This window comes from Entelurus aequoreus, linkage group LG10 (genome assembly GCF_033978785.1).
Source record: "Entelurus aequoreus isolate RoL-2023_Sb linkage group LG10, RoL_Eaeq_v1.1, whole genome shotgun sequence".
Classification (NCBI taxonomy): Eukaryota; Metazoa; Chordata; class Actinopteri; order Syngnathiformes; family Syngnathidae; genus Entelurus; species Entelurus aequoreus.
Window position 1 is genome coordinate 70,290,105 of NC_084740.1, and position 21,431 is coordinate 70,311,535.

At 42.3% G+C, this 21,431-nt stretch overlaps 1 protein-coding gene across 1 annotated transcript in view; it reads left to right on the forward strand.

Annotated features, from left to right (window-relative positions):
* Positions 1 to 21,431, forward strand: part of LOC133659223 (titin-like) — a 214,793-nt gene that overhangs the window by 126,567 nt on the left and 66,795 nt on the right. The window contains 38 exon segments of the mRNA XM_062061959.1: positions 243 to 439; positions 524 to 829; positions 906 to 1,059; positions 1,140 to 1,264; positions 1,348 to 1,466; positions 1,863 to 2,043; positions 2,139 to 2,441; positions 2,531 to 2,715; positions 2,785 to 2,998; positions 3,242 to 3,544; positions 3,640 to 3,796; positions 3,874 to 4,016; positions 4,101 to 4,219; positions 4,302 to 4,479; positions 4,570 to 4,854; positions 4,926 to 5,219; positions 5,316 to 5,615; positions 5,751 to 6,059; positions 6,491 to 6,696; positions 10,988 to 11,302; positions 11,511 to 11,625; positions 11,708 to 12,016; positions 12,098 to 12,279; positions 12,354 to 12,483; positions 12,560 to 12,711; positions 12,908 to 13,055; positions 13,141 to 13,361; positions 13,451 to 13,547; positions 15,017 to 15,313; positions 15,940 to 16,239; positions 16,317 to 16,631; positions 17,746 to 17,897; positions 18,069 to 18,219; positions 18,311 to 18,592; positions 18,670 to 18,972; positions 19,091 to 19,396; positions 19,461 to 19,742; positions 19,893 to 20,080. Of these exon segments, the coding sequence (XP_061917943.1) occupies positions 243 to 439; positions 524 to 829; positions 906 to 1,059; positions 1,140 to 1,264; positions 1,348 to 1,466; positions 1,863 to 2,043; positions 2,139 to 2,441; positions 2,531 to 2,715; positions 2,785 to 2,998; positions 3,242 to 3,544; positions 3,640 to 3,796; positions 3,874 to 4,016; positions 4,101 to 4,219; positions 4,302 to 4,479; positions 4,570 to 4,854; positions 4,926 to 5,219; positions 5,316 to 5,615; positions 5,751 to 6,059; positions 6,491 to 6,696; positions 10,988 to 11,302; positions 11,511 to 11,625; positions 11,708 to 12,016; positions 12,098 to 12,279; positions 12,354 to 12,483; positions 12,560 to 12,711; positions 12,908 to 13,055; positions 13,141 to 13,361; positions 13,451 to 13,547; positions 15,017 to 15,313; positions 15,940 to 16,239; positions 16,317 to 16,631; positions 17,746 to 17,897; positions 18,069 to 18,219; positions 18,311 to 18,592; positions 18,670 to 18,972; positions 19,091 to 19,396; positions 19,461 to 19,742; positions 19,893 to 20,080 (8,323 nt within the window).

Genomic DNA, 21,431 nt, shown 5'->3' on the forward strand with positions numbered 1-21,431 from the left:
TTGTGGGGAAAACCAAAATATTTTTTTTGAAGAGTTATTTTCCCAATTTTAACATTTTTGAACTAGAATAGACAAAATATAATTATACATGATAAAATAAAAATTATGATCTAAAGTCAATGACTAAAGATAAATAAATAGTTCTTAAAACTAAGGAAATGTATATTTTTAATCTTGGCAAGTGACAAATGATTTGCAGTGCAGTATTATGAATGTACGCTTAATTCTCTGCGACGGTGCAGGTATTCTCTCGAGAAGAAGGAAAAGCTTGGAACTCGCTGGGTAAAGTGTGGAAAGACTTCTGGGCCCGACTGCAAGTACAGAGTGACGGACATCATAGAGGGAACCGAAGTTCAGTTCCAGGTCCGCGCCGAAAACGAGGCCGGAGTCGGACATCCAAGTGAACCCACAGAGATCCTAACTATTGACGACCCAACAGGCTAGTCAACTGAACCACACAGGAGTCCACTGATGATGCTTTTTTAGATGAGAGCTAAAAATATATCACTTGTTGTCTCTGTAGGAGTCCCGTCTCCTCCCGTTGACCTACATGTCACTGCGGCCAGCAGGACCTTCCTGGCCATTGGCTGGAAGCCTCCACAGAGGGACGGTGGCTCCCCCATCACTGGCTACCACATTGAGATGTGTGAAGCCGGAACAGAGAAATGGATGAGAGTTAACTCTCGTCCTGTTAAGGAGCTTAAGTACACAGTGGAAGAAGGAATTGTTCCCGAGAAGGAATATATCTTGCGAGTGAGAGCAATAAATGCTGTGGGAGTGAGCGATCCCTCCGATATTTCAGAGAACGTTTTTGCCAAAGATTCCGACTGTAAGGATGTGTGGGTCTCAGCATGTCGTTAATGTGGTTTATTTTATTTCATGCTTGTTCCTTTCTGTATCACCAGGCAACCCAACAATAGACTTTCAGACTCTTGACCTGGTTGTGGTTGAGACAGAGAAGCTGCACATCCCAGTTCCTTTCAAAGCTGTCCCCTCGCCCAAAATCACTTGGCACAAAGATGGTAAAGAGCTTAAGGTCGACCATCGTCTTGGCTTAAGGTTGGTGCCAGATTGCACTCATGTTCCTGCTCGGTCTGTTTAAGGGAGCGGTGGCTGATGGAAATGTTTGTGTTCATTAGGAAAGAGTATACTTCCTGTCACCTTGAAATCGATAGCAGTCTTCATGCGGACGCAGGCCAATACAAAGTGACTCTAGAGAATAAACTAGGAGCTGCCAGCGGCACCATCAACGTCAAAGTCATCGGTAGTCAACTAAAACACTCTTGCTGTGTAAATGCCAATCCGTTGAATTTTTCTAACCATTGTCAAAATGTCTCCAATCGTCAGGTCTTCCGGGCCCATGTAAGGAAATTGTGGCCTCTGAGATCACCAAAAACTCCTGCAAGGTCTCCTGGGATCCTCCTGACTATGACGGTGGGACCTCCATTCTTCACTACGTCCTGCAGGTCAGTAGCATTGTGGTTTTTCATATTTTTTGTCATGTTTCTTTTATTCCTGACAACCAAATGATGACAACCAGACTTACCGTAGTTTATATTCAAATTCTGAACATGCAGTTGTCACAACAGAACAAAAACCATCTAATTGTGCAACAGATCGAATTGAAAGTTGTTACATTTGGAAAATAAATGCACTTTATGAATGCAACTGAACGATTTTGAGTGCAACTGTGTGTTAACTGGAATGTGCTAGCAGTAGTCTGCCTGCTTTGTATTAGTATTGAGATGAGTGTTATGGAGGGACTCCTGCGACATGGGTTTTTAGATCCACAAGCCTGAGTTGTTCCAGAAACAAGGTGGCTATGTTTCTCTCAATTGCTGACCATTGTTATGCTCCGGCAGCGGCGTGAGGCTGGCAGAAGGACATATGTCAACATGATGTCCGGAGAGAACAAGGTGAGCTGGACTGTCAAAGACCTCATCCCCAATGGAGAGTACTATTTCAGGGTCCAGGCCATAAACAAGATTGGAGGAGGAGAGTTTATTGAGCTACGCAACCCCGTCATTGCTGAAGATCAGAAACGTAAGAACAGGCAGACGTCCTTATAGCCGTTTGGCCATAGATGCTTCATTGTGTTGTGCATTTTTGCAACATAATTGTGTCTCATCTCACATCAGATCCCCCTGACCCGCCGGTGGATGTGGAGACCCACAATCCCACATCAAGCACCATAACGCTGACCTGGAAGCCTCCCATGTACGACGGAGGTTCTAAGATTATGGGTTATATCCTGGAGCGACAGAAGAAGGGTGAGGACAAATGGGAGAGGTGCAATGACTTCCTGGTTCCGGTACTTTCCTACACCGTCCGAGGGCTGACAGAGGGCAAGAACTACGCCTTCAGAGTCAAAGCTGAAAATGCAGCCGGCGTCAGCGAGCCATCACGCAGCACCCTGTTTGTCAAGGCCTCGGAGGCTTTTGGTAAGGATCAACTGCTGTCACTTGAGGTTTTCTACTAGAGATGTAGCTGCAATCGCCTCAGTGTTGTTTTGTCTGGCTTTTGTCATCAGATGCTCCCAAAGTGTTCCTCAGCGGCAGTCTGCAATCTGGCCTCTGCGTGAAGCGAGGCTGTGAAATCATCTTGGACGCCAACATTTCCGGCTCACCGTACCCTGAGATCACCTGGTACTGGAACAACCAGGTTATCCGACCCGAGCCACCGCGCAAGAGGACAGTGAAACCACTGAGGAAGAAGGTGGAGAAGAAGGAAGAAATTGAAGGGGAAAAGAAAGAGGAAAAGACGGAGGGAGCCGTCGCAGAGGAGAAAGGAGAAGAGAAGAAGGAGGATGTTGTTGAACCCGAGATGGAAGAGTCAGACTCCTCAACTCTTTGCGAGCGTCTATCCATCAACAACAGCAGGAGAGGCGTGTCCTCTGTGGTTGTCAGTGACTCAATCCGTCCTGACCACGGCGTCTACATGGTGAAGGTGGAGAACGACCACGGCATCGCTTCAGCCACCTGCGATGTCAACATCCTTGGTGAGAACTTCAGTCTTTCTGCTCCATTTCTGTTTATCTTTGTGTTTCTTAATTTAGTCATACGCCTTTTGAGGATTGCGCAGACTTCAGTTATGATCAAATTTTACTCTTCTCTTTTCAAATCAAACTGAATCTGACTAATAGGACAGCACATTTTTGCATGATATTAGTCAAAGAAAAAAGACAGCACTATAAACGGCTTTTAGAGATCATCAGAGTCTAAAAGTGTTAACTTATTGTTAGACACCCCTGGACCTCCACTCAACTTCCAGTTTGAAGAGGTGAGGAATAACTCAGTGATCTGCAAGTGGGATCCCCCTCTGGATAACGGCGGCAGTGAGATCCTCAACTACGTGCTGGAGAAGAAGGACAACTCCAAGTTGGAGCTTGGATACAGTTGCGTCACTTCAACGCTGAGAGGATGTCGCTATCTTGTGCCCAAACTTATTGAGAAGAAAGAGTACATCTTCAGAGTTGTAGCCGAGAACAAGTATGGAGCTGGTCCACCCTGTATTTCCAAACCTCTTGTTGCCAAGAATCCCTTCGGTATGTCGCATGTAAATGATTCTCATCAACAAATGACCGGGTTCACATCAGCTGCATTATTAAAATAAGCCATGTAATTCCTGCGTCCTTCTCAGAACCACCAGAGGCTCCTGAAAAGCCACAGGTAGATGATATTACAGCCAACAGTATGCTGGTCACCTGGAACGAGCCAAATGACAACGGCAGCCCCATTCTGGGATACTGGGTGGAGCGACGTGAGATCAACAGCTCTCGCTGGACTCGCGTCAATAGGTGGAGAAATGTGACATATTTCCATTGACCTTCAGCATTTGAAGTGCTAACCTTTTTTTATCCGTTGACATTGACAGAAACATTGTGCCTGCCACCAAGCTGAATGTGGAAGGACTCATCGAAGGCCTGACTTATATCTTCAGAGTGGCAGCCGAAAACCAGGCGGGGCCTGGAAAGTTCAGTGTTCCTTCAGATCCTAAGACTGCCCATGCCCGAATTTGTACGTAAAGGAAACCAATTCAGCATCACACAAAAAAACAGAGTAGAGTAGTACATTTTTGATCTTTTTTTTTTTTTTGTGCAGTACCTCCCGGGCCACCAGTTCCCCGAGTGGTTGCAACGACGGACCACTCTATCGATGTTGAATGGGATGTGCCTGCCGACGATGGAGGAGGAGAGATCCTGGGATATCACGTGGATAAGGTCAGATAACAAGTGCTTTTAATATGTGAACGTGAACCACACAGCCGTCAGACTGTTTTACGTTTTCACTGGTGTTCTTCAGGCTATGGCTGGTAGCAAAGACTGGTCCAGGGCTACAGAACGTCCATGGAAGACTCGTGCATTTACCGTGTATGGAGTCCGTGAGGGAGCCAAGTACCTCGTCAGAGTCATTGCCTGCAATGCTGCTGGGGAGGGAACACCAGGTTTCACAGAGTCAGTGTTTGTGAGGAATCCTGCAGGTCAGCCAGCGAGTCATACAAATAGAGGAAATGTCATGTTAAATATGATGAATAAATTCTTACTGTTACTTGGTGGCTCCACTTTTACAGAGATGCCTGTGATCGAGCTAGACATTAAAGTCAAGAACGGTGTGGTCATTAAAGCTGGTGAGACTCTTCGAGTTCCGGCCACAGTCACCGGTAAACCCTACCCGACCATCACTTGGACAGTGGATGATGCCAAACCAAACAAAGATCGTGTGGAGATCCTCACAGAAGGCAATGACAGCATTGTTTTAATTAAAAACGCTCAGAGGAAAGACTGCGGAAAATACCAGATAACTGCATGTAACCCCAGCGGCATCAAGTCTGCCTCCACTCGGGTAGATGTCATGGGTAAGCGGAAGTAAAAAAAGGTAAATTTTTGGCCAGAAAATGCAAATAGATGATAATCTTTTTGTGTGCAGATGTTCCTGGACCTGTCACAGAACTAAAGCCAGTGGTTGTCACCCGTAAAATGATATTCCTGAACTGGGATGACCCCGTGGATGATGGTGGAAGTGACCTGACTGGCTTCCTTGTGGAGCGCAAAGATGCCAAAATGCACACATGGAGGCAACCTGTTGAAACTGCTTCTTCCAAGTGTGAATGTGTCGGCATCATGGAGGGACAGGATTACATGTTCCGTGTCATTGCCAGGAATAAGTATGGCCTGGGCCCACCTGTTGAGCTGGGACCCCTCAAGGCTGTGGATCCACTAGGTGGGGCTAGAAATCCCTCATATCTGATTGGTGTATCCCTCTATTGATGTAGTGTATGTCCATATTTTTTAAATGGTTACTTTGTCGGTTCTGCAGGACCACCATCATATCCTGAGAAGTTCCACTACACAGATCGCACAAAGAACTCAATCACCCTGGCCTGGAAGCCACCTCGCAATGACGGAGGCAGTCCTGTTATTGGGTATTTTGTGGAGAAGAAGCGACAAGATCAGACAGCCTTCGAGCCCTGTAACACAGAGATCTGCCCTAACATGACCATGACTGTGGAGGGCTTAGATGAGGATTGGATGTACGAGTTCAGGATTAAGTGCGCTAACCTTATTGGAGAAAGCGAGCCTTCTATTCCACTGACCGTGGTCATTCAAGATGATGAAGGTACTTTTACACGTTGCAGAATGACCAACATGCTTTGATGCTTTGTAAGAAAAAAATATGACGTTGGAGCAAGTTGAAAGCTTTTTGAAAATGTTTTGTCTAGTATGTATTCATGTGATTCCTTGTCCTTCCCAGTGGCTCCTGAGATCCACATGCTGAAGATATTCAAAGGCGACCGCATCACTGTGAAAAAGGGCGAACCCATCGAGATCCCAGCTGACATCATTGGCCTTCCCATTCCTAAAGTAGAGTGGTCCAAAGATGATGTGGTTATTGCGAAGCCAACAGAAAGCCTGCTGATGGACACAGAGGTGACCGGCAGGATGAACTGCAAGTCAACTTTGTCCATCCCTGCAGCCAACCGGAAGGATCATGGCAGCTACACCATATGTGCCTCCAACAACATGGGCTCAGCCAAGCACACAACCTCTGTCATGGTGCTAGGTGAGTCGAAACATACAGTGATGCCGCTAAGTTATGATCTGGAAAACGTGATATAGAACCATGCCGGTACGACTCCTTCTTATGACATGCGTAGCTTGGGCCAATTGCATGGAACCTTATTACTGACAATGACATTTTTAAATTACAGACATTGTTGATGGGTAGACTTACAGTAAGTCATAAAAGCTAGAAAATCCTGTGTGGTGGAGCAAAATGATTACTTTGCGTTGACCATACCTTCAAACTAGTTATTTTCAAGATACATGTTTCTGGAAAATGTGTATTCAAACATGTTAGCTTTCAAAAGAGCCCAAAGCCTCTAGTCCAAATAGTTTAAAGACAGATTTCCAGTTACTTGGGCTATGACTTTTATTTCAAAAAAGAAGGTGTTGACCAGCCAGTGTGTTACAAATTTTCCTCTCTCCATCTAGACCGGCCCCTTCCTCCCAGGAATGTGACTGTGTCGGACATCAAGGCAGAGTCCTGCTACCTCCAGTGGGATGCGCCCTTGGATGATGGTGGCAGCGAGCTGACTAACTATATCGTTGAGAAGAGGGATATGTCACCAGAGGAAGGAAAGGAAGAAGAACCAAAATGGGTGGAGGTTACCAACACCATTGTTGACAGAAAATATCGGGTAGGTCCTGTCAGCGCTTCTTTTGCCTATACACGGTAAAAAACAATTTATTGACTCAACTCAGTCATGTCATCTTGTTGCTTTTACTGAGTTATGTTGAGTCAACTTATAGTGTCAATTATATTACACTTCAAAACATGAGAGGATGCCACATTCAGTCTGATGTAAGATGAACTTGCAAATATTAGTTGAGATGTTGCTTCAACATATTTGATCAAGTTCCTACAACTGTAAGTCAAGTTGGCTCAACATGGTAAATGGTCTGTATTTATATAGCGCGTCACTATACCTGAGTATACATTTGGATATGTATACACACATACATTATACATCACATTCACCCATTCACACACAAGGTGCTCTGGTTAAAGCCTGCCTCTCTACAAGACGTCCACTCTGCCTACTGAGCCATTCCGCCCGTATGGTTGGTTGAAGTTTATTTCGAACATGTACACAGTTTAAATATGATACATCACATATTTTCATTTTTCTTTACAACATGTCCAAAATGGAGTAGGAAGAAGCAACGCTTATTTAATCCTACACATATGTTCTCTTCTTGTTCTCAATTTATAACACAATTTACATCAATGAACTCTAAATACAACAGTTACCTTAGTAAATAGTTAAGTCAGTTATGATAATGAGCTGAATAATATCTTATTTTCGACAAGTTCCAGATGTTTATCATAATTCTTCTTCTTTGTACTTTTTAAATACTAATTTAAACAGCCTCTTAAACAGGATCATATTGGTGCATTGTTTAACTTCTTTGCTTAATCCATTCCATAATTTAATTCCACATAATGATACGCTAAATGTTTTAAGTGTTGTATGTGAATACAGATGTTTTAAGTTAGATGTTTCTTTAAAGTTATATTTCTCCTCTTTTGTTAAGAAGATTTGTTGTACATTCTTGGGCAGCAGGTTATAGTTTGCATCATTTTAGCAGTTTACAAATGCACCAAATTGTGGAGTTTCAATATTTTGGATTTAATAAATAAAGGGTTTGTATGTTCCCTATAACCAACAATATGTATTATTCCACCTGACTTTTTGTTAGTGAATAAAGTTTACTTTTGTAGTTATTTCCCCATATTTCTACACAATAACTCAGATTATTATTATTATAGAGGTTTATTTGAAATAGGGACAGATACAGAAACATAGACATCTGAAACAGTTATCCGATGCATGCATCACAGTGTTTGTAGCCAAAGCTAATTTACAACACTTGTCCCCAACAACAACAACAACACAGATCCAACATCATTAAAATAGGAAAATAAAAAATAGAATGAGTTGATAATAATGATAATAGTAATAACACAGACAAAGTGCAAACTATGGTAACACCAGCGAGCAGTAGAGAATATGAAGTGATTTTTTGGTCTAGAACAACGGTCGATGACCTTTAGTAGACAAAGAGCTATTTGAGGCCATTTTCCACCAAATAAAACTCACCTAGAGCTGCAAACTCTGTTTGATTCCTAAAATGATGATAAATCTACTATAGTATTTATGAAATCAAACATGACAAAGAAAACGACTCACATTTAATTTCTGGGTGTAACGAAGCAAAAACACCAAGTTCTTTTGAATTCTAGGGGGAAAATACTCTCAAACCCTTTGTTTATTGAATAAAAAATGTTGAAATTCAATGACTTGGTGCTTTTGCAAACAGCTAAAATGATGTACAAAGCAAATTAGCACCTGCTATCCAAGAATGTCCAAAAAACTATTCTCAAATAAAAAGGAAAAATATAACCTTTGAGAAAAATCTAACTTAAAAAAAATGTATGCATGTACAACATGTGCAACATTTAGCATATCAGTATGTAGAATTGGAATAGATTAGGCAAGGAAATTAAACAATGTACGGATATGATCCAGTTTAAGAAACTGTTCTAAGACAAAGTGTTCACAAAGTATAAAGAAGAAGAATCTTGACAAACATCTTGAACACTATATAAAAAAAACAGATAGACTTATTCATGTTATAGTAGAACCATGGATTACTTAACTATTTATGAGAACTTTAATCATTTATAATTATAATGACTTACTTGATCTCCTTATTAATTCACTAATTCATTTACACTTTGGTAACACTGTTGTGTTACCAAAAGAGAACAAACAAACATGCTTTAATGAAACAACTACAAATATGTGATCTATTACATTGTAACTGTATACATGTTTGAAATAAATTGACACCAACGAACCAACCAACACTGGTCCTTCCCTTAATTAATAAAAAAAAAATCAACTCGCTCCAATATTCTGAAGGCATACAGTTGCGGCCTATTTGCTTTAACTAAAAACAACTGGAAAAACAACCAACTTCGTCAACAGTGAAAGCATATAATTATGTCCATGAAGCATTAAATGTTCTACTGTCATCAGATTTTTTTTCTTCTTTTTGATATGCCCATTGCTAGTTTACCGGGGATTGACCGCTAAAACAATACAATTGCTTGGCAGGAAGAGATGACGCAAGGGGTTGTGACGTACATTTGAAAATATAAAAAAATGTTCTCTTTTTATATTACAAGATCACCAAACTCTCTAAAATAACAACTGCTCCATTAATATAATCTAGATGAATAAAATGTAATAGATTAAAATAAAATAACCATTATGACATTTGACATTTTGTTTCAAAGCCAAAGAGAGCCAAGGCGGAGGCATGGAAGAGACTCATGCGGCTCCAGAGCCGCGGCTTGCAGACCCGTGGTCTAGAGCGTAATTTGCTTTATTCATTATAGAAATATTTCTGGCCACCTTATGTTGCATATTTTTTATGAGATTTCCAGTTCATTTTATTATTTTATGATCTATTATTTCAAGGTTCAACACTGCGTGTGACGTTGAAAGACCCACCTTGACTTACTGTATTTTTGGACTATAGAGCGCACTCGTATATAAGTCGCACCCACTAAATTGTAGAAGAAAAAAAATGTTTCCATATGTTAGCCACACCAGACTATGGCCAGCAGATATATATGTTATGAAAATAGGGTAACACTTTAGTATGGGGAACATATTCACCATTAATTAGTTGCTTATTAAAGTAACAAAGACTTAATTTAGAGTTATTTGGACACTAGGGGAACATATAAGGGTTCGGGTTAGGGTTAGGGTTACTAATAAGCAATAATTCTGAGGTTATTGAGGGAACACTCTTAGTTAATGGCTTACTGGTTGTATAATATGCAGAATGCAGAATAAGGCATTAATAAGTACATAATAATGACTAATTAAGAGCCAATATGTTACTAATTTGCATGTTAATGAGCAACTAATTAATGGTGAATATGTGTTCCCCATACTAAAGTGTTACCAAAAATAGTTATTTACACAGAAAGATTTTGTAAATGTTTATTTAGATACCTTAATTGTTTCCAAATGATGTCTAACACGGCAGTAAAACGGCTGATCAAACAAAACAGAAGTCATCGTCATGGACCCACTAGCTGCGGAAGCTAGCTGTCTAATCAGCTAAACAGACTCAATAAGTCTACAGTGATGTTTTGGTGAATTTACAAAACTGAAACAATACAAAAAGAATGCATTGTAAGTTAATAATACAAACAAAAACACTTGTAAATGTGTTAGCATATTAGCTAATGACCTCGGATAAGCGGAAGAAGATGCTAACGACGTTAGCTTCATTACGTTAGCACGTACAAATGTACATCAAAACACTCCTACAGACATCACACATTGGACGGTTTAGTAAGTAAGAATTGTTTTAGTTATACTGTAAAAGGTACAAATGTTGTTGGAGTGACTCTTGAAGAATCCATATGAGTAAAAACGCTATGGATGGCTAGAAGACCGAACAGCAATTGTGCATAGGGTTGAAAGCTCAGAGGGGCAATGCAGCACCCCAGTACCTGCAGTGAGCGAACTCGTCCAAAAGATGGCGCCATAGCACAATCAATAACGCACCTATTCAGTGTATTTGCTTGTTTGTTTTTTTTGTCACTTTTTGCATTATTGCTGTCAGCAAAGAAAAATCCATAAATTAATTGTACTGTTTTATAAATGCAGGGTTTAAAGCGCAAGAAAAAACTAGCAGCTTTTACTCCGAACTTTACGGTATTTTCTGAAGTTAACTGAATTTATTTACTCTTATGGGTTTTTTAATGAGTTTATGCACTTTTTTTCTAGTTGAAGTTGTCATAACTCTTCTTACTTTGTTGTGATGGACAATTTGTTAAAATCCAAATTACAGTGTAGTTACAGTGTGCGCAAATAAAGACTGTCCTCCCCCTCGCTGCTGTAGGTGTGGAACCTGGAAACCAACAAAGCCTACCTGTTCCGCGTAAGAGCCGAGAACCGCTATGGCAAGTCTGACCCCTGCACAACGGAGGAAGTTCAGATCACAGACCCTTTCGGCCTCCCAGGCCCACCAGAGAAACCGGCCATCACTGAGTATTCAAGGACCTCTATGACCCTAACCTGGGAGCCACCACTAGATAACGGCGGCTCCATGATCATCGGCTACTGGTTGGAAAAGAGGGACAGAGGCTCTGCCTACTGGGCCAAAGTTAATAAGATGCCAGTTACCAAAAGGGGAATGAAAGGCTGGGAGTACCAGGTTCGTGTTGATCTCTCTTAATCTTGATACCCATCTGGATCCTTTAATTCCATTTGAGCAAAGTCGTGCTTTGTGGAAAATAACAGTGCCTTCTAGTAACATCTAAGATTGATAATAATAATAGTGAAAACTACATGCTTGATAGAAGAAAGGATCTTCTGTAATCATCAGGTCACTACTAGACCTCAATTTGTTCTTCTCCTGCCAGGTGACTCGCCTGATTGAAGGAAATGAGTATGAGTTCAGAGTCGCTGCCTTCAACTCAGCGGGAACTGGACCATTCAGTGGACCATCTGATCCAGCTTTTGCTGTTGACCCTCTAAGTAAGTGTTTAATCATGCTTTTGCATAAAAGTACACAAGCTTTCTCTTTTGCCACTCAAACCAAAATCGTTGTACCCTGCAGCACCTCCCAGCATGCCTGCGGCTCCTTTGGTGGTCGACAAGACAACACACAACGTTATGTTGTCTTGGAAGCCACCGGAGAAGGACGGTGGAAGCCCCATTAAGGGCTATATCATCCAGATCCAGGATGAGGGCAAATCAGATTGGGTGAGGGTGAACGATCCCGACCACCTGCATCCCACCACTGAGTTCACCGTGCCCAGTCTCCGTGAGCTGAAACGCTACCGCTTCAGAATCATCGCAGTCAACGCCATTGGCGAATCAGACCCCAGCCCCAGCACCAGCGAGGTCTTGATTGAAGATGTCCAGCGTAAGTTTTTTGTCCTACAATAGCTAACAAAAACAAACCGACGTAAATAATTGTCATTGATTGTTTCCGCTTATGTTTTAGTCCCACCTTCCATAAGCATTGACCTTGTGGTGGATGACCTGCTGTATATCCGTGCTGGAGATCCAATCAGGATCCCTGCCATCATAAAGGGACGTCCTACACCGAAGGTGACATGGGACTTTGATGGCAAAGCCAAAACTCACAAGAAGAAAAAACTGCACACACTTCCAGTGGACTCTGAGGTGACTTATTCCAAACAAAAGTACAACCTGTTAGGTGTACATGAGCCATGCTCAACGTGCTTGTGTTTTCTCAGGTTGAGTCTACAGACACCACATCCACTGTGACCATCCCTGTCAGTCTTAGAAGCCACTCTGGACGCTACACCATTACCGCAAAGAACAAGTCTGGACAGAAACATGTCAACGTCCGAGTCAACGTCCTCGGTACTACTTCATTTTTTGAGACGTAAATGGCTTCTTTTACTACAGTGGGTCTTTTAACAATTTCTTCATGGCTCAGATGTTCCCGGACCTCCAAAAGAGCTGAGGGTGACGGACATCACTCGTTCAACCATGAGGTTGATCTGGAAACTGCCTGACAATGACGGAGGAGAAAGGATCAAGAGCTATTTCATTGAGAAAAAATGTGTCACTGACAAAGCCTGGACTAAGGTAAATGTTATCTTATGTTCGAGATGGCGAAAATTCCAAGAAACATACCTTTTCATAACATGTGAGTTTGCTGAATGATTGTATTTTCTAACTTAATAATAACTCTTGAGTAGAAAGTCGATGTTGCTCACCAAGTTCAACATAAATGCTGCAGTTTGTAAATAATTTACCGTTAGATAATTTGATTGGTTGTCAGGTAAATGCCGCCTGCGCCAGTCAAGCCTTCGTGGTGCCTGGCCTGCTGGAAGGACAGAACTACCTGTTCAGAGTGCGAGCCGAGAACCGGCTGGGATTCGGTCCATTTGCCATCACCACGGACCCTGCTCAGGCCAGGGACCCAATCTGTGAGAACAAGCCTACTTTTCCTCCTAAACACCACTGACTTGAATTGTTTTGTGTGCTAATAATGATCTTCTTGCCTGCCTTCAGATCCACCAGACCCCCCTATACACGTGAAGGTCAATCTGGTGACAAAGAACACAGTCACTCTGAGCTGGGAACCTCCCAAAAATGATGGGGGCTCTCCTGTGAAGCATTACATCATTGAGCGTTTGAGCTGGGACACCAGCGGCAAAGAGAAGGAGACGTGGAAGCAGTGCAACAAGAGAGATGTTGAGGAGCTTACGTTTGTAGTGGAGGACTTGAAAGAGGTTAGTCCTAAAGTCCTGTTGCTTGTACAATTGAGTTACAGATCATACAAGACAAAATGCACTGATGCCGAGCTGTTGCTCTTACCTAGGGAGGAGAGTACGAGTTCAGAGTGAAAGCTGTGAATGCTGCCGGACCAAGTAGACCCTCTGCCACCGCCGGACCATTGTTCATTAGGGATCAGACATGTGAGTAGAGCCGCCATCTCTTGGAGTCACTGAACGTGCCAGAGATGATGACAAGTGTTAAAAGTGAAAATTTCAAACTGCATACGAATCTTTAAGTAGTATAAGTAAATCAAGTAAAACCAAACTTATTATTAATAACATTCACCATGATTTCATCTGTGTCGTTACAATGGTTGCTCAACTGGATGCAAGCTTTGAAGGTAAACAATTCAACTTCACTGTCTTTTTTTTACTTGTATGAATAATTCATGACAATACACAATAGCAATTTCCACAGTCATTTTTTCTTTTATTTGGTTTGGGGTTAATTTTAGGCCCAATGTGTTAATACGCTACATCAAAAAAATAACTGTTCAATCACAGATGCAGGCGAGGGCAATTTTCGCAAAAGTTTGCGTTTTTAAACATTCATTTTCGCGTCAAATATCACTTCCACAATTTTTTAAAGATACAAAAAATACGATCTAAACAAAATTTGTTGAACGCTTGCTTCAGTCGCAGGTACTCTATGTTACTCCTGCCTAAACGCCGCACTGAATTGCAGGACGGGACGATGATCAGGAGCACCGAAACAAGCCTGCTATTTAGCTAACCATCTACTTGTTGTCGTCTCCATTTGCTTTCCGAGCCACAACATTGACCGCTGTCTACTTTCCTGCTAATAATATTTAGATGATTACAATCCGAACACTGTCAGTTCTAGAGTATTTATTAGTAGCCAGCAAAAAGGTATATTTTTGACGTGACGGATTGTTGACAGAGGTCACAACACCGTAAGTATATTACCCGAGGGGGAAACGTTTTCTGAATTATTTACATGCATATTTTACAATTTTACATTACACTTTCAATGATAATAATGTTAATAAATTATCTACTTATAAAAATTAAATCATTCTGTGGTACATTACATGGGACATTTAAGTGTCAAAAAGACAGCCAAAGGAGGTTGGTAGATGAGAATAAATCTAAAGGCAAAATAAAGTGCGGAAATAGACCAAATTGCAAGAAATGTAGTCTTCATTTTCAACATTTTCTTTCAGGGTTTGCATAGCAGCATTTCGTGCCAATAGAAATGTTTCTTTTTTCTTCTCAATTTTCCTCTTTTTTTCCAAAAGGTGCTCACATCCCTCCACATGCAAGGGTGTACTGAAACAAAAGAAAAGCAAAAGCGGAATATCCTACCCGAGACTATTGAGATTCTTCTAATGCTTTTGTCAGTTGAGACAAAAACTCAGTTTAGATTCAACAATAAACAAATACGGGTTTCTGCAAGTGTGATTGAATTCGATTAAAATTTGTATTTTTCACAAAAAAGTCAGTACAAAATTATGTACCTTCTTCTTATGCTGAATTGTTTTTAGCTTTTCTATATTAAACGGCTACCCCTTCAGAGAGCAATTGAACCATAAACTTGAGTTTGTATGGTAATGAGGTAATACGGCATCTGTCTTCTCCCTGGGTTTCAGGCGCTCCCACCATCGAGCTGCGCGAGGTCATGGAGAGCGAGGAAGGTTGTGATATCAGCATTGTTGCCAAGGTGAGCGGTTGTCCGTTCCCCGCGCTCACCTGGCACAAAGCCGGTCAGTCCAAACCAGAGGAGAAGGCCGCCATCCATTATGACCAGCACATCAACAAACTGGTCAGCCAGGAAAAGTGCACCCTGCTGATCCAGCAGGCCATCAGGGAGGACACCGCCCTTTACAGCCTGACAGCCAGCAACAGCCTGGGCACGGTCACAAAGGACCTGAAGCTTTTTGTGTTTGGTGAGATAACATTTTTTTCAAGTTTATGATACACACAATAATCCTTGGAGTAAAATTGGAATTTCACTGTTTTTACACCATACATAACAGGGGTGTCAACATTTTTTTCTGATTTATTGCGATTCCTATTTGTAATAATTAATAATAAATTAATAATTAATCGATTCCATAAAAACTTATTTTATTTTTTTCCCCAATCTGTCCTGTCCAGCCACTCAGGCAAATCATATTGTTGATGTAGATGATCATATCTGCTGTACAGATTTACTTTACAAAAGAGAAGTGTGGGATACTTCTCTTGTTGCCTTATTTGTATTTGTCTTTATTAAATCTTTGGGAATCATTTTATTGAACAAAACCAGTTTTCTTTTTAGTAATGTAGAAATGAATCAGAGCTGTGTATCTATTTTATGGAGGAATGTAGTTAATCATAGAACTGGCATCCAATGTTAGTAAAAAAGTATTGATTTTGAATCGAGAATCGTTTTGAATCGAAAATCGATTCTGAATCGAATCGTTACCCCTAAGAATCTAATCAAATCATGTGGTGCCCAAAGATTCACAGCTCTAATACCTAGGCTTTGATTTGATTTGACTTTGATGTAAGTCTTTAATGGCTCCCACAGGACCTCCGGGCCCCCCCGAAGGACCAATCAAGTTCACTGAGGTGTTCGCAGAGAGGATTGGGCTGTCCTGGAACCCGCCCAAAGATGACGGTGGCTCCAAAATCACCAATTATGTTGTTGAGAAGCGCGAGGAGAACCGGAAATCTTGGGTTCACATCTCAAACGACCCAAAGGAGTGTGCGTACCTGGTCACCCGCCTGACTGAGAACCACGAGTACGAGTTTAGAGTAATGGCACAGAACAAGTTTGGTGTCGGGCCGCCGTTGGTGAGCGAGCCAGAGAAGGCCAGAAACCTCTTCAGTAAGTGCAAATATCAACGCGAAAAGCATAAAGAACAATTTAGGAACTGTACTGATGCTGATGCTCTTTCTGTGCAGCGGTTCCTGGTCAGTGTGAGAAGCCCACAGTGACCAACGTCTGCTTGGAGTCTATGACAGTGAACTGGGAGGAGCCTGAGTACGATGGCGGCTCCCCTATCACAGGCTACTTCATTGAAAAGAAGGAGACCACCAGTAAGCGTTGGGTCCGCGTCAGCCGCGAGCTGATACGGGCGCTGCCACTTGGCAACAACTGGGATGTCACAGGCCTGCTTGAGGGTGCCATGTACCAGTTCAGAGTCACGGCTGTCAATGCTGCAGGCTCCGGCCCACCCAGTGTGCCCTCCGATCCCATGCTCTGCAGAGACGCCATTAGTAAGTCAGCAAGAAGTTAGCTGTTTCAGCATTTAAATGTAATATGTATGTATGTAAGAAGTGGTTGTATACAGTTTGTAGAGTTCTTAAGTGTACTGACAGAAGTATTCCATTTGAGACACAAGTGTCAAGAAGTGCAATATCAGAGTACTGAAAGTCAAATTCATTTTGCCATACTTCTCAGTGTGAAAGTACTTTTGTACTGAAAATGTTGAATATAAGTCGGACTGTGCGTGAATTAGGGATAGGTGCCAAATTCAGTAAATTTATAAGTACTGACCCAAGTTCGTAGGTACAGTATTACCGGGTAACGATTCACGTAAAATCAAACCGTTCAATATTTCGATACCTTTGTTGTATGCGACGTCACGTCCAGTGGCAAACTCAGCACAGGCTTACGCACTTGGCAGATAAACAAGAACTGAACCCAGCCGGACTGTCTCTAGGTTACAATTTCGCATGCCAACAAAGCAAGAAGGCGCTCAAAAGTACAGTATGGCAACACTAACTCGATGCTCATTTGGATTTGAAAGATTAACATTAGTGACTTTGCATTGCAATAGCAACACTGTAAATGGGGTAATCAAAACCAAAACCAAGATGCACATTAAAATCAAACAGTTGGTGGGTAATAAATACAATACTTACAATTTAAACACTTTGTAGGACTCAAAAGAAAAAAAACTTCCTGACTCAGGCAACACACCGTAGTCTGTTGTCTTAGAATTGCAACTGCATGCAAAGTGTACTATATAATACAAAACAATATTTGCAAATGAGTCACAGAAGTGTAAAACAACAAGTTAACTGGATCAGAGGCCACTGTTATACGAAGAAAAATAATTTAAAAGTTAGATTTTTTTTTTTTAGCAAATAACATTTATTAACACATTTGAACACACGCAAAAGTGTTGAAAATGTATTCCCAGGTAGCGGAAATTGGTACTATACTGATTCAAATTTGAAAGGTATCCATCCCTAGCGTGAATTGAGACACAGCCGTGGATTTAGTTTCACCAATCCTTACTTGTCAACATGTAGATGCCGTACAGACATTTTTTTAGCATTAGCATCATTAGCATGTGTGTTTGTGTGTGTGTTTGTGCACATACAGAGCCTCCCGGGCCTCCGACTCCTAAGGTGATAGACTGGACCAGGTCGTCGGTCGAATTAGAATGGATCCCTCCAACAGTGGATGGAGGTTCAAAAGTCACAGGCTACATTGTGGAATTCAAGGAGGTGAACAAGGAGGAGGAGGAAAAGAAAGCTCAGAGGAGGCTCTTACTGAGTGTTGGTGAGGAGGAGAAGGAGCCTGAGGCCGCGAAGGACTGGCATAAGGTAAAGCATTTTCCAACCTTCTGTATTACCAGAAAGGTCAGATTTCATTTTTGTTGAATAGCATTTGTGTTTTTCATTGTTGTTGTCTTCGGTCTCCAGGCCAAAGATACAGAGATTAGAGGGACCAAGTTTGTGGTGGCTGGCCTCAAAGAAGGAGGTCTATACCGCTTCAGAGTTCGAGCCGTAAATGCGGCCGGTGTTGGCGATCCAGGACTTGTGTCCGAGCTGATCGAAGTGAAAGATAGGACAAGTAAGAAGGAGCTCAAACAAATTACTTTCTTCAAAAAGCAAAGCATGTATGGAACTCATCATTTTGTTGCTGATCATCTGTCCCTGTTCAGTTGCACCTGAGATGGACCTGGATGCCTCTGTGAAAGAGAAGATTGTTGTCCACGCTGGCGGAACAATCCGAATCATTGCCTATGTGTCCGGCAAACCAGCTCCAGTGATCAGCTGGTGCCGAGATGACGCTGAGGTGCCCAAAGAAGCCAAGGTGGAGACAACAGGTATCTCCAACTCTCTGGTCATTAAGAACTGCAGGCGCCAGCATCAGGGCATCTACACGCTTTGCGCAAAGAACGAGGGCGGTGAAAGGAGGAAAGCCGTGATTGTGGAGGTCTTGGGTGAGTTCAAAGGGCCGCATGTCTTAAGGAATCTTCTGTTAAGTTGAGCGCTAAAATAAGAACTCTCTCGCCTTCAGATGTCCCTGGACCAGTCGGTCTCCCCTTTGCTGGTGAGAACCTGACCAATGACTCCTGCAAGCTGACTTGGTACACTCCTGAAGATGATGGCGGCTCCGCCATCACCAACTACATCATCGAGAAGAGGGAGTCAGACCGCATGGGTTGGACCTCTGTGTCCTACACGGTGACCAGGAACAACGCCGTGGTGCAGGGACTGCTCGACGGTAAAGGCTATTTCTTCAGGATTGCTGCTGAGAACATCATCGGAATGGGACCTTTCATCGAGACGGATAGAGTGGTGCTTATCAAAGATCCCATCTGTAAGTAGGACACATCTTTGTTGTGACCATGTGTTGGAAAATATAGCTAGTTTTGAAAACCAAACTAAGGTCATGCCACACATGAAGTGACAGAGGTCAATGTTGTTGTCTCTCTTAGCCGTACCAGAGCGTCCAGAAGACCTGATAGTCACCGCCGTCACTAAGGACTCAATCTCTGTTGCCTGGAGGCCACCAAAGTACGATGGTGGTGCGGAGGTTACAGAGTATGTCCTTGAATCGCGCATGATTGGCAGAGACAACTTCACTCGTGTTGGCGGTAAAGACAAGCTAATGGACAAAAAGTTCACACTGACTGGACTGAAGGAAGGCTCAAGTCACGAGTTCAGAGTGTCTGCTGTCAACCAAGTGGGAAAAGGCAAACCTTCCTTTGCCACCAAACCCGTCCAGTGCAAAGACGAGCTTGGTGAGTAACACAGCAGGATAGGCAAAATAAGCAGCATACGTTTATGTACTTCTCTGCCCCTCAGAACCACCATCTTTGGACCTGGACTTCAGAGACAAGATGCTGGTGAAGGTGGGAGACAGTTGTACACTGTCGGGACGCTACAGCGGCAAACCGGTGCCAACTATCACATGGACAAAGAATGACGAGGAGCTGAAGGCTGACGAGGACATCAGCATCCACAGCACCAGCCGTCACCTCAGTCTCAACATCATCAAGGCCAGACGGGACCACAGCGGACGCTACTGCGTCAGCGTGGAAAATGCAGCTGGAACTCGCACCGGAATCTGTGCTATCACTGTGGTCGGTAGGTACAGACAGAATTCACGAACTGAACAAAACGACTTATGTGAGAATGTTACAGATTGTGTCTTCCACATCAAAAAACAACTCCTGATAGATAAAGTCCTCATAAAGGAGACAGGGATACTAACCTATGAATTATTTCACCTGCCAGACGCTCCTCAACCTCCTGAGGGCCCCGTGGTGTTTGACGAGGTCTACAGGGACCACATGGTCATTTCCTGGAAGCCACCTCTGGACGACGGAGGCTGTGCCATCTCCAACTACATCATTGAGAAGAGAGACACAAACAGAGATCTGTGGATGCCCGTGACTTCATCTTGCACCAGGACAACCTGCAAGGTGGGCCCTTCAGGCGAAACACTTGCACAGAAGACTCCACTCTGTCTATGTAAAGAATTGACAGCATGTTGGAATCTTTAGTAATGAAGACAAAATGCCAAATGGGTACAGACTTGTTTCAGCAGGGGTGTCTAAAGCCCTCCCCGTTGGCCATTTTATGCTCCTTTTCAATTGACCCTCAATCAATCAAAGTTCATTTATATAGCCCTTAATCACAAGGGCTCTATAAACTCTCACTATAGGACTCTCACTATTATGTTAGATCCACTATGGACTGGACTTTCACAATATTATGTCAGACCCACTCAACGTCCATTGCATCCGGTCTCCCCTGGGGGGGGGGGGGGGGGGGGGGGGGTCCTCTCCAAGGTTTCTCAAAAAGTCATTCACATCGACGTCCCATTGGGGTTGTGAGTTTTTCCTTGCCCTCATGTGGGCTCTGTACCATTCACTACTTTCAAATTGTTTCAACCGATTCAACCCATTCCAAAATGAAAACATTTGGCTCAAGTTAAAACAAGCTTCCATATTCCAAAAATTCCTACTTTTCACAAAAACCCAAATTTCTCAAACAAAAACTCCCAATGATTTTGAGAATTCTTATTACTTACACATTTATCAACCAATTTAAACCATTCCAACAGGCTCTCTAAACTCCACATGTTCCAAATGCTATTTTGGCACTTCCACATTTTTCAAGCCCAAAAATTCCCCTGATTCTCAGATGTTCTGGTCCCAAAAGTAATTCCACATTTTTCATTAAGGTTTAGTGTTTACACAAATTTCCTTCTGTAGTTATTCATTACATATATTATTAGATATTACTTTGATATTTCCTTTGTCACCTATAACACCAGGCTAAGATCTTGATGTGTTGGTCAGATACATACATATATTGACCTCAGTGGTACCTTAGGATACGAGATTAGTTGGTTCTGTGACCCACTTGTACTTTAAAAACCTCATATTGTGAAACCGAGTCGCCCATTGAAATGAATCAAAAACAATTTAATCTGTGCTTGGCCCCCGCGATACCACACCATTTTAACATGTAACAAGCCTTTTAAAAATATGACTAACTTTTTCATAAGAAATATATAAAACAATACAATAGAATGTATGACAACTCAAGTAGTTTATGAACTAATGTAATCATATTGTACAATGTACCTTGGATAGCAGACTTCTACAGTATTCCTTCGAGCTGCTTCTTCGTCAAACAGACCATCAGCAGATTCTCAAGATTTTTATTGCTAAACGTCCAACGCTTTGAAGTTATTTTAATGTCCTTGGCTGGCGTCATCGACTTATTCTGCTTCCGTATGGTGTAGACGAGCAGTTAGCTAGCTAC